This window comes from Dendropsophus ebraccatus, chromosome 2 (assembly GCF_027789765.1).
Source record: "Dendropsophus ebraccatus isolate aDenEbr1 chromosome 2, aDenEbr1.pat, whole genome shotgun sequence".
Taxonomy (NCBI): domain Eukaryota; kingdom Metazoa; phylum Chordata; class Amphibia; order Anura; family Hylidae; genus Dendropsophus; species Dendropsophus ebraccatus.
Genome location: NC_091455.1, coordinates 204,753,906 through 204,766,937, shown reverse-complemented (window position 1 = coordinate 204,766,937; position 13,032 = coordinate 204,753,906). Strand labels below are relative to the sequence as shown.

General features: G+C 47.1%; 1 protein-coding gene across 1 annotated transcript; it reads right to left on the bottom strand.

Annotated features, from left to right (window-relative positions):
• Positions 1-505: 505 nt before the first annotated feature.
• CDC25A (cell division cycle 25A) lies at positions 506-12,948 on the bottom strand. The gene is made up of 17 exons (XM_069960581.1): positions 12,707-12,948; positions 12,419-12,617; positions 11,151-11,230; positions 10,499-10,550; positions 9,539-9,577; positions 9,077-9,113; positions 8,869-8,967; positions 8,386-8,505; positions 8,175-8,306; positions 7,389-7,460; positions 7,166-7,309; positions 6,990-7,085; positions 5,570-5,632; positions 5,393-5,491; positions 3,442-3,572; positions 2,606-2,717; positions 506-2,305 (listed from the first exon to the last, which is right to left on the bottom strand). The coding sequence occupies exons 1-17, from the start codon at positions 12,780-12,782 to the stop codon at positions 2,165-2,167; spliced, it is 1,692 nt and encodes a 563-aa protein (XP_069816682.1). The 5' UTR covers positions 12,783-12,948; the 3' UTR covers positions 506-2,164.
• Positions 12,949-13,032: the final 84 nt, after the last annotated feature.

The following is a 13,032-nucleotide window of genomic DNA, read 5'->3' as shown; positions in this document are numbered from 1 at the left end:
GATCAATCATTGCTGGCAAGATACCAATAGAAACCACCGTTGACTTGTGCTTCACACAGCATAAAAGTAATAAGATCTCTTGTAATGAAGCAAAAACTACAAACCTATAGTTCAGCAACAGCTAGAGGCCACAGGTAGCAATAAAAAAAATATATTTACATATATATATATATATAAATATATAAATGTGTCCAAGGTTTATAGTGGTCAGGGTGCAAGTATTCAAACTGATAGGAACAAGTGAGATGCATCTACCTGGTACTGTGGGACCATTTCATAGCCTTACATTATGCAGGAGTGTCTCATGCTAGAGCTGGTAAAAGGCTACTTTGCAGACTTCTCCCAGTTCATTCTCCTGAGCACTTAGTAAGCCCATGACACCCCCTTCCTCAACAAGGTCTAGGACAGACTTTAATACACAGCAGGAGCGACATCAATGGCCATTACTGCACTGTGCCCACCAGAATGAGGCCCTATGCCTCCCCAAAAAAATGAACACAGGACAGAGGTTTTATGTCATTTATTTTCCTGTAAGAAATGCAAGGATACAAAACTGCATATTCCCAGCAGGACATTGCAAACCCTGGAAGTCACATGACCAGTCAACACAACGCACATATACATGATCTCTGGACAATCTGTACCAGGTCCAGGCTGCAAATACAGAACGGGTGTAAGTGGTAAAATGTAACCCAAACCAACCCCTGTCAGACACCTTTAAATTACACTAAAACAGTTGAAGACACTTTGATCCACAAATTTAGCATGGTTGCTTCTGTCTGTGCAGGAAACCATTGGGTCGTCCTCGGATATGACAAAGCACAAGTGTTCCCAACCTGATGCAAAGACTACAACCCTGCATGCTCTTGGCATGATGGGAGCTGTAGTTCTGCACCCATGCTGGTGGTAGTCTTCACAAAGATTACCCAAAGCTGCCTTAAAGACCTGTCTGCAGGTTGTGAGTGGTATTGCAGTTCAGAGCAGAGCTGTACCACCAAGCACAAGCCATAGACCGGTGTTGTGCATGTTTACTCCTGTACAAACCCAAGACCACCCAATGGTTTCCTGCAAAGCCACAGCTCTTTGGAAGCCCGATCACAACCCACCCCCATTTTACAGCTTAAATATTAAGTCTACAAGAGTTGTCACTTCAGACATATCTTACCTTACGGACCCATCAGCTAAACTTTGAGTGAGAATCAAGTTACAGTAAAACCTATTGTGACTCCTGGTTATGTAGATTAGGACAAACTGTGAAACTGACCCAAAAAGAAAAAAAAAATTAAGTGCACACAATGTAAAAGCAATGCTGCCACATAAGAAAACCCCGGAACATATATAAAAGTTAGTAGACGCGACCTTGATAGGTACATTGTCAATTGGACAGAAGAAAGTTGCGCCAGTCATGCCAGGTGGATAGTGGGCTATGGCACAGAGACACTGCAGGGCTGACACCTTCCTATAGAAGTGAATGGGGACAAGTAACCGCAATGTATGCCAATCCAAGAAGACAGATTTTGAAAGCCAAAGCCAGGAATGGATTTATAAAGGATAGATCCTAGTCTTTCCTTTATGACCTGATCCCTGTTTAGTCTGTTCCTGGTTTGGGCTTCAAAGATCTGTCAGATAAATCTGTCTGTAAACGCATTAGACCCTACAGGTGTGAAACATTTCTTGCTTTGGTCCTCGGTCACACAATGGTTAAGAAGTTTACTTAGGTTTAACCCCTTATGGTATAAGGGGCCACAGGGTAAAACCACAGAATAAAACCAATTGCTATAATATGAATCTTTGATTCAATGAAAACTCTCAAACTGAGAAAGGGTTAAAAACATAAAATACAGCGGTACATTAGAGCAAAACCTCAGCTGATGTTCCTCCAGGGATTTGTGTACCAGTAAAAAAAATAAAAAAATTGGGTGGATCCCTGAAGATCCTGCTGTGGGTCACATGATCAGCAGGTTTCATGGGACCAAACATAAGGACTCTGGTGCAAGGTGCAGACAGGACATCCCAGTTTGTGGATTTACATGATACGGCTGCACCAGGCAGTCCAAAGTAAATCCCCAGCTCACTGAACTAAGTCTGCTTCACTTTCCAGGGTCCGGTCAGGCCTCGGACAGTCCCAAAGATGGACCCAGTCAGCAGAAGCAGCACACAGTATTCAAAGCTTCTTAAGACGGCTGTACAGCTCCCGCTTGCTCTTCTCTCCGGCCCAAGTCCGGCTTTTCATACGACACTTTCGCAGATCTTCTTTAAAGTCTTCATGGTGCATGGGACGGTAACCTTGTGGCTCACAGAATGACTAAAGAAAAGAATTTGATATACCAAGTTACATGAACCCTTCTATAGTTCAATATAGAGACAGTCTAGTGGGGTTGGGCTCCTTCCAGAACTCCGTTTAATACAGACTCCCACTTTGCATCATCTTCCAAGCTTGTAGGGGGTATTCCCATTACCAGACGTTTAAGATGGGACACTGGTGGGCAACCTGCTGCCCCCCAGCTGTTCTAACACTTAAACACCATCATGCCTATAGAATTACATACATATGGCCCTGCCCTAGTCTGTAGTCAGTCCAATACAATAAAAGATTAGGATTTACCTTGTACTTGTGAAAGAAATCCTTGTAGCCTCCTGACAGTATGTAAAGCTCTGGATAGTGCAGTTGGGGGTACTCATTCATGTCTCGATCCTTCTCTCGTAGGAACTTGCACCTATAAAGACAAGACATTTAGATCCAGCCATTTTTAGCCCTGCAGATTGTGTATAAGGAACAGTAGCAGAGCCAAAGCTGCTGATGTTAAAGGGAAACTCAGCGCAGATATTCATTTATCCGTGCTGCCAGTTTCCAGTTGCCTGTCACATGAGCATTGCATTCTTTAAGTGCTACTCTAATCCGAGGTCTTTGTAAAAAAATTACCTTTATTAGGCAGCGACAGTGTCAGAGGCAGGTCTGTAACACTCTGCTCCCCACTGTCTTTAGGCTGCCCCCAAGAATGATTGAAAGCCGAATCACATTGAAATTCCAAGCAACCAGAGAGGTTGTCAATCATTCTTGAAGAGCCGCCTGAAGACAAGTGACCGAAGCGCAGTATCACAGACCTGAAACTGCAGAATAAAGTTAAATTTTTTATAAAGATGCCAGGTCACAGACAAGCACTGAGGACAACTGGCAGCATGGATCGATGAATATCTGTGCTGTCAGTTTCTCTTTAAGCACTCCAGGGTTTCTTGAACACATTAGAAAGCTGCATAAGGGTACAAACACACACACAGCAGATACGCAGGAGATACGCAGCAGATTTGGTGGTGCAGATTTGATGCTGTGTTCGGTTATTTAGATCTAATCTGCTGCGTATCGCAGCAGTAAATACGCAGCGTATATGCCGTGTGTGTTTGTACCCTAACAGTGAGATGATTACAATGGATAACACTCACATTCTGGGGCCACGCTCTGAGGAGAACTCGCAATGGAATATGATGATCACTCGCTTGGCTCCTTGAGGCTGGATGGGATTCCTCAGCAGGAAGTCTTCTACCTCTTGCTCCATGTGCAGGTTGATGGCTCCCTGTGAAGGTATACAGTATTTTATAGCGCTCTGGTTGATGAAATTTGCACTAAGGTGGCTAGCAGCAATGTGTTTTAGGCCTTGATGCCTGAAGTAAAAATTTTAACTTCAAAATACAGTTTCCTGAACAGTTAATTTTTTTCCCAAAAGAATTTGACTGCTAAAGCCATTCACATCCAGAGCAAGAATAAAGCAGGAATACACTTCATTTTAATTAGCCATATGCGTTGATGTCAAATATCTGTGCACATGTGCCAAGAACAGCCTAGTTTAGTTGTACTGGCAATGCTGATGCAGTCGTTGCATATTAAGAACGGAGACATTGGCACCTGGAGCAGTTAGTGTGTCTGGATAACATACACTGTGCCAGGACCATACCTGAGCACTTCATTGCCATGCAAAATACCTCACCCGTAACGGATAATATGGTCCATATGTGGGTTGGAGGGGCAGCTTTAAGTTTCACATTTTACTTAAAGGACTCATTCACCTAGATCAGAGGATTTACAAGTCAGACGAGGATCTTGCTCGTCTTGACGTTCTTGATGCCTGTGAGGCTGTAAAGAACTCCCAATAACCTAATAGCCAAACAAGAGGCTATTACAGCCTTTCCTGGACGCAGAAACTGCTTTTAATGGGGGGGGGGACCCCTAACAGCAGCTTTGAAGACAAGAAAACTGCCAGCCACATTTACATACAGCAGATGGTTCTGCATCACTGCTTAGCTATGGACTGGCGTACACAGCATGGCCTACAGCAGTGCTTCACAATTCCAGTCCTCACCAACAGGTCATGTTTTGAGAATATCCCATACAAAGATCACCTGTGATACCACCTGATGCACTGAGTATAATTATATCTGTGAAATACTAAGGAAACCCTCAAAACATGACCTGTTGGTGAGGCCTGGAATTGAGAAGCACTGGTCTACAGTTACACTCCATTCACAAGGAATCAGACTGGGTACTCTGAAACATGCTCCTGGACCGTTTTAGCTTGAACCAAGAGTTCTAAGTTGGTGCTGTGAACCAATTAAAGGGGTTGTCCGGCGATAAAAATTATTCACAGAACACACATTACAAAGTTACACAACTTTGTAATGTATGTTATGTCTGTGAATGGCCCCCTTCCCCGTGTTTCCCCCCACCCACGCTAGACCCGGAAGTGTGGTGCATTATACTCACCGCATCTCGTGTCGTCCACGGTCTCCGATCCTCAGCAGTGACGTCTTCTTCGGGAGACCGGCGGATCCTTCCGAGTGCCGGCCGCCCTCTGCAGCGTCATCCGAAGCTCAGCCGCGATTGGCTGAGCATAACTGTGGCCGCGTCATCAGCCGCTCAGCCGCGATTGGCTGAGCACAGTTATGCTCAGCCAATCGCGGCTGAGCGTCGGATGACGCTGCAGAGGGCGGCCGGCCCTCGGGAAGATCCGCCGGCCTCCCGAAGAAGACGTCACTGCTGAGGATCGGAGACCGTGGTCGGCACGTGACCGGTAATGTATAGCGCACCACACTTCCGGGTACACGGGTGGGGGTGGTGGGACACGGGGAAGGGGGCCATTCACAGACATAACATACATTACAAAGTTGTATAACTTTGTAATGTGTGTTATTCTGTGAATAATTTTTTATCGCCGGACAACCCCTTTAAGTTAAATTAAAAGTCAGTTCATATATCAAAATGGCAGCTCCATACAGACAGGGGACATGGGACCCCCTTCCCTTAGTGGGGACCCAAAGGTCAGACACTTAGCTATGCTACAAAAAAGTGATCAATGTCAGAAAAGTGTCACAGCATTGACTAGACTAGATATACACTCACCCTTATGTGACCCCCTTCATACTCGTATGGGTATCTGCAGTCTATGACCACACATCGCTCAATGAGAGAATCAAACTGCCCACTAAGGATCACAGTCATCTGAAAGGCAGAGACAAATGGATCAGTACAGGGTCTATAGAGAGCACAGATATACAGCAGCCCGTGTCATACACTCACCATCTCCGGAGTGATGTATCTCAGCTCCTGGTGTCTTCCGCTCACAGTTGGAAATAAGAAAGCCTATAGAAAAGAATCAAACCCATCTAGTTAGACTGAAGCTCCACAACACATCCAATAATAAAGCATCTACAAGATCCTACAATCATTCTTCAGGTCTACAGCTTCAAAGTGATGTGTTACCATAGCAAAATGACTACAACACCGCTGTAAGAACTGGGGTAGTGAACTTTGCCTTTAAAGTGGTTATGTAGTGCTACAAAAACATGGCCAGTTTCTTCCAGAGACTGCACAACTGTCTCCAATTTGGATGTAAGTTTTGAAACTTCGTCCCATTGAAGGGAATGAAGCTTATTTGCAAAACACACCTGAACTGGAGACAAGAGCGGTGCTGTCTGGAGTAAAAAGGCCATATTCTTTGTAGCACTAAATAACCCCTTTAGGGTGCCTTCACACCTACCGGATCCACAGCGGATCTCACTTCTGCGGATTCGAAGCGAGAACCGCTGCGGATCCGGTACCATTGACCCCCTATGATCGCACATACTCGCAGCGGGATTAACATCCCGCTGTCAGTATGTGCTTGAACCCCCCGCAGCCCGAATCTACCATCCCCGGCCACATCCCCCCCCCATCCCTCAGCCCGCATCTCCGATCCCCGCAGCAGAGCATACAGTACCTGCTCGGCGGCACGGCTGCAGTGAGGCTGCCGGCTCCAGACCCACTTAGATCAGCTGAGCGGGACTGCAGCCGAGCAGGCGTGGGATGGGCTAATGCGGCGTGGGATGGGCTAATGCGGCGTGGGATGGGCTAATGCGGCCAGGGATGGGCTAATGCGGCCAGGGATGGGCTAATGCGGCCAGGGATGGGCTAATGCGGCCAGGGATGGGCTAATGCGGCCAGGGATGGGCTAATGCGGCCAGGGATGGGCTAATGCGGCCAGGGATGGGCTAATGCGGCCAGGGATGGGCTAATGCGGCCAGGGATGGGCTAATGCGGCCAGGGATGGGCTAATGCGGCCAGGGATGGGCTAATGCGGCCAGGGATGGGCTAATGCGGCCAGGGATGGGCTAATGCGGCCAGGGATGGGCTAATGCGGCCAGGGATGGGCTAATGCGGCCAGGGATGGGCTAATGCGGCCAGGGATGGGCTAATGCGGCCAGGGATGGGCTAATGCGGCCAGGGATGGTAGATTCGGGCGGCAGGGCTGCGGGGGGTTAAAGCACATACTGACAGCGGGATGTCAACCCCGCTGCGAGTATGTGCTATCATAGGGGGTCAATGGTACCGGATCCGCAGCTGATCTCTCTACGAATCCGCAGAAGTGAGATCCGCTGTGGATCCGGTAGGTGTGAAAGCACCCTTAAAATGAATCTGTAACACATTGATTCAGACACATGTGAACAGTTTGTTCCTTTACCTTGGAGAAGTCTCCAATAAGATCCCTTTGGTCATTGTCAAATACACTTTCAATGGTTTCTTTAGAGAAGGACTTTGACCGCATTAGACACAGATCCTGCAAGATACAGATGGTTAGCGAATGATGGAGATCTACAGGAGACAGTAATGTACCGTGATCCCTCCCAAGACACTCACCTTCTCAGGCTCATGGTCTTCTGTCACCTCGAACATGCTGCGCCGCCTCTTTATTTTCTCTGGCATGTCTGCATGTGGGATCTCGGACCTCTTTGTTGCATGTCTAACATTAGGATTATATGAGGGGGAACTGGCCTCATAACACTGGAAGAATGAAGAGCACAACTTAGGATTGTTCACGATCATCCGTATACAAAAGGAAATCAACAGGGCAGATACTTACAAGCTCGGGGCGGTTCAGAACCAAAGGAGCAGTCCAGAGACTGGCAACACCACAAGGAATCTCAGCATCAATCTAGAAAGGTAAAAAAAAAAAAAAAAAAAAAAAAAAACACCACACAAACTTAGGGTAAGACAGTGGCTACAAAACTGCTTAATATTTCACTATAACCATGAATTTGGATTTTACATTGTCAACTGAATTGTAGTTCAGCCGTTAGGAGTGAGTTTGGCTGGGCTGCAATACCCCACCCATCTAGGTTATGGTGCAGGTTTGAAAACACTGTATAAAAACAGTAACCCCCTCCTTAACATTTCCTGTTCATGTCAGACAAATGTATGGGGCAGGGTAAGGAGCCGAGCCCACATACACTTAGTACAGGCTAGGTTACTACCACCACCATCCATCAGCAGCTGCTGGGATAAGTAGTGACACTTAAGCTGGAAACCCACTATATTATCCTCAATAATCCCTGTGCGTCAGACAGGCGGTGGTGAGTGTTATACATGGCTGCTGATTACTGACTGAGGTCCCCAGATCTGTCATGACAGTATTGCACAATCCACAGAGGGGAATACATTAATGCAGTTTCACATATTGCAGGCACATACTGGACCTTTGTGATACCTGCAAGTGAGTCACATGTAAAGCTCAAATTAAGCTGACCACAGATTTACCCTGCATTGAATAGTCCAGAAGTTTGGCTAGAGTACTCCCTACGTCCCACAATGACGGCTATACGTCACTTAATATAACCCTGTATCACCCACTATTCTTGTTAGCCCTTACCTCCTGATCCTCTCCATCCAGCATGTCTAAGAAGCCATCATCACTGCTCTCCGTTGTAGTGGACGTGCAAGAGGACTTCCTCACCAGGACCAGATCATGTACTGAGTCTGAGTCCTTCCCAGGGGGAGAGAACTAGAAGAGAAATGAGATGTCAGACCTCATTCCACCACCCTGTGCATTTACACCATACAGTGAGTGTATAGCCTCATACCATGCACGCTGGAGCTGAGTTCTGCCTCTGCACAAGCACTTCCTTTCCATCTCCTTGGCATCGGGGTCGTGAGAAACTTCTGAAAAGTGGTCTGGCTGGGACTTTGAACTGGAAGGGTTCCTGAAGGAATAAAGATATGAATGATCATGCACTAAGATACAGTATGGAGCTGTACCACCCTATATAATACAATCTGAGATAAGGCAGCATAACTGAACACAAAGTTGCCCTGATTTTCAAGACCAGCAAGTTTACACTCACAGGAAAGCTAAAGCCCAAAAACCTTTCCTGACCAGTCCTGCTTACAAAGCTGAGTGCTTTGCAGAAGATCAGTAGGTAACAGCTAGGCTGGGGCTCAGGACCAGGTCAGTATGGAGCGTTGGCTTTCTAAGCCTCCAGAGGCCGACACCACACAGAAAACATTCACAATGGAGATGAAACAGGAAACCAGGAAGTTAGAGCTCACAACACTAAATTTCTTACATTTTCTTTGTTCTCATCATCACCGTGACTGAATGCTTCACAATCCAGGGAATCGGAGAGATTTCTCTTGAAGGCCGGGCTGGAACCAAGGAGTTTTTGCTGAATTAGAAAAAATAAAATAAAAATTGTCCTAAAGATAGAAACGTGGAACGTCCAGCACATTACATTTTACTGTGCAATAAACCCACACAACATTTCCGTCACTTACCGGCAGTGATCGCCGCCTCCCCAGAGGTAACTTTACACTAAAAGAAAAAAAGTGAGATTCTTAAAGAGACTCAGTAGGTTTTGGCTGTCCTAGCCAAGAGGAGCATAAACTAGTGACGCAAGTGACATCATTCTGTTCAGCTTCTATGAGGAGTAGGGAACCTTGGCACTCCAGCTGTTGCAAAACTACAACCCCCATCATGCTTACCTTTGTCTGTCCAGGCATGGGGGGGGGGGGTAGTACTAGTTTTGCAACAGCTGGAGAGCCAAGGTTCCCTACCCAGACTTGCATTGTTCTGTGCAGCAGATTCAGAGATCTCTGCTTGCCATAAGGGAACAGTCATAATACAAGGACCAGATACAGTATCTCATTGCTTATAGTTAGGATAGGATTGTGCAGCCTTGGTATTAGTCTAATGGTTAATCTTGTATTCAGATACAGCAGCAGCGTCGGGAAACTTACCTTTTATTTCGGCCACAATCAAAAAGCTTCTTCTTAAACCTGAAAGAGAGAAAACAGCATTAGCCATGAGAAGAGTGCTTTAACCCCATGGCACCATCTGCCATACATTTACAGCACAGGCACTATCAGTAATACCAACCCATGACTAGTGTGGGACGTGATCACAAGAGCAATGTCTGCACCATCTACATATCACAGCTGAGACTGCCACACCAGCAGGGACGGAGATGGCTGCAATCCTAGCTGATTATCTGCAGCATGTGTGGGGTTAATCAGCTAGGATTGCAGCCATCTCCGTCCCTGCTGGTGTGGCAGTCTCAGCTGTGATATGTAGATTGTGCAGACATTGCACATGGTACCAGGGCAGACAGACTGATTGCTGCGCCCTTAAGAGGATTAATGTTAGATGACTGATAGCAGACCGTGTGGCAATGCACCATAAGGTATTGTTACGTGATGGATTTACAGCATCAGCATGTGAATGTCTCATTGTCAGGGATATTTGGGGCAGCACCAGGAACATTAACAAACTTGTCTAACAAGACGGCTAGGCCAGGAATTCTTAATATGTCTAAGGTTAGGACCTTGCCGTGCACAGACTCCAACCTGTGGCAAAAATTACTCCCATCGTGCCCAGACAGCCCTACGCTCTTAAATCACATACTGCTGCAGGCTGTCACTGCTGAGGGGAGTCTGGCAGGGGATAGTCTGTGCTGGAGACCAGAGACCCATGCTGACTGACGTGATATCACAGCTCCATGGGGGATCTGGTCTGCAACATGAATAATACTCAATTGCCCAGATTTATCAAAGGGGGTAAACTGTCCAAAGCAACCAATCACAGCTCAGCTTTTTATTTTACCAAAGATGAAAGAGGAGCTGTGATTGGTTGCTGTGGACAGTTTACACCCATTGATAAGTCTCCCCCAATATTCACAAGGATACTATGGAGGCACTTACGTCTCTTCCAGGTCCTTGAAGTTCATTGCGCTGGGTGATTCCAGACCAAGACCTATTTAAATAAAAACTGTTACCAAATTGGCTGTGATAGCCGCCATATTGGCAGTCACCCTGTCTATTCGTAGGTTTGAAGTGTTAGCGACACAACTGTACAGACATCCCCACCAGCAGCAGTTACTTTGCAGCACTAATGCTGTGGTTCTGGGGGACTGACCCATCACCAGACACACGAGGCAGATCTATAGCCGCATTCAGCAGCTGATAGCCAGACATGAACCCAGAGGGTCTCAGCGCTGGAGATAAGTGGTGATGGTGGGGGAGGGGACGGCTCAGCACTTCCTCTCACTAACATCGCAGTCAGCACCTCTCAGCATGAGGCGGCAGATAACAGGGAATAAGAGTATGCAAAAGAGGAGCAAATGGCCATGAGGAAACATACTGTCTATAGACACCACTGTATTCTGCTCTATAGGGAAAAGCTGCTGAAGGCTCAGGACATGATGGGAGTTGTAGTTTCACCACAGGCAGAGTAACAGATAGTCATCTGACCCAGTCCACCATGCAGTATTAGATCTCCATCAGAATCTACTCAATTTAAAGGGGCAGTCTGGGATGAAACAACAACGTGTACAATAAGTTTGATGCTCCTTACCAGCATCCATGGACTCCGAAGAATCCGATCTCTGCAAAGAGAAGCGGTCGGAGAGTTTCCTCTTGGGGGTCTCACACTGACTGCAGAGACAAAGAACAATGAGGTTAGAGACGCAATGTCAGAATAGTGAGTGCAGCTCTGGGGTATAATACAGGATGTAACTCAAAATCAGTACACGATAAGTAATGTAATGTATGTACACAGTGACCCCACCAGCAGAATAGTGAGCGCAGCTCTGGAGTGTAATACAGGATGTAACTAAAGGATCAGTAATGTAATGTAAGTACACAGTGACCCCACCAGCAGAATAGAGAGCACAGCTCTGGAGTATAATACAGGATCAGTAATGTATGTACACAGTGACCTCACCAGCACAATAGTGAGTGCAGCTCTGGAGTATAATAAAGGATCAGTAACGTATGTACACAGTGACCCCACCAGCAGAATAGTGAGTGCAGCTCTGGGATATAATACAGGATATAACATAGGATCAGTAATGTACTGTATGTACACAGTGACCCCCAGCAGAATAGTGAGTGCAGCTCTGGAGTATAACAGGATGAGTAATGTATGTACACAGTGACCCCCCAGCAGAATAGTGAGCACAGCTCTGGGGTATAACTAAGGATATAACATAGGATCAGTAATGTAATGTATGTACACAGTGACCTCACCAGCAGAATAGTGAGCACAGCTCTGGGGTATAACTAAGGATATAACATAGGATCAGTAATGTAATGTATGTACACAGTGACCTCACCAGCAGAATAGTGAGTGCAGCTCTGGGGTATAATACAGGATGTAACTCAGGATCAGTACAGGATAAGTAATGTAATGTATGTACACAGTGACCTCACCAGCAGAATAGTGAGCACAGCTCTGGGGTATAACTAAGGATATAACATAGGATCAGTAATGTAATGTATGTACACAGTGACCTCACCAGCAGAATAGTGAGTGCAGCTCTGGAGTATAACACAGGATGAGTAATGTATGTACACAGTGACCCCCCAGCAGAATAGTGAGCACAGCTCTGGGGTATAACTAAGGATATAACATAGGATCAGTAATGTAATGTATATACACAGTGACCACCAGCAGAATAGTGAGTGCAGCTCTGGAGTATAATACAGGATCAGTACTGTATGTACAGTGACCACCAGCAGAATAGTGAGCACAGCTCTGAGGTATAACACGATCAGTACTGTCTGTACACATAGCCTCCCCCGATACACTACAGTATAGGCCGGTGCCATGCTGCACGTTACCTCCCGAGCCCCGCCAGCTGGTCCAGGTTGAGGGTGAGGTTGGTGACCGGGGACAGGACGGAGGCGGTGTCAGCCTCGCAGGAGAACAAGGCCTTGACCACGGGGAGTCCGGAGGGGCGGCGGTCCCCGCGGATGTGAGCCGGGGCCGAGCGGTACATGTCCATCCTCACACAGCGGTCTCTGCGGCCGGGCACAATATCTGTAATACAAAGCATGAGGGGTGAGGAGCGGCGGGCGCCATAGACACAGAGCGGACCCGCAGCACATGGCGGCGGACACGGCTCATACCTTTAGCGGCGTTCGCTGTAACCTGCGCGCTCTCCCGTAGACGCAGGACTTTGCGGACGCCCTCACGGCCGGACATACGATGACTCTACCGGGCTCGGCCCGCAGCTCCCCTCTTAACCTTTACCGACCACCATTTTCACCGCCCAGCCCGCCTTGGATTTGGCGCCAGTCACGTCCAACCAATCAGAACGCAGAGCGGCAGGAGGGCCAGCCAATCAGGTGCGATCGCAAAACAACATCCTGTACGCGCAGAGTCCTCGATGGCGCCAATCAGAAAAGCCATCGATTGGTCAAAGACAATGGACTCGTGATAGACGGCGCAAGCA

What these genes read in the sequence shown, in the direction of transcription:
- CDC25A (XM_069960581.1), bottom strand. Translation starts at nt 12,782, where the DNA reads ATGTCCGGCCGTGAGGGCGTCCGCAAAGTCCTGCGTCTACGGGAGAGC. An exon ending in ATGATGAGAACAAAGAAAAT is followed by an intron (nt 8,506 to 8,868) that starts GTAAGAAATTTA and finishes TTATTCCTTCAG; the next exon opens with GAACCCTTCCAGTTCAAAGT. An exon ending in ATGAAGGGGGTCACATAAGG is followed by an intron (nt 3,573 to 5,392) that starts GTGAGTGTATAT and finishes ATACCTTCACAG; the next exon opens with GGAGCCATCAACCTGCACAT.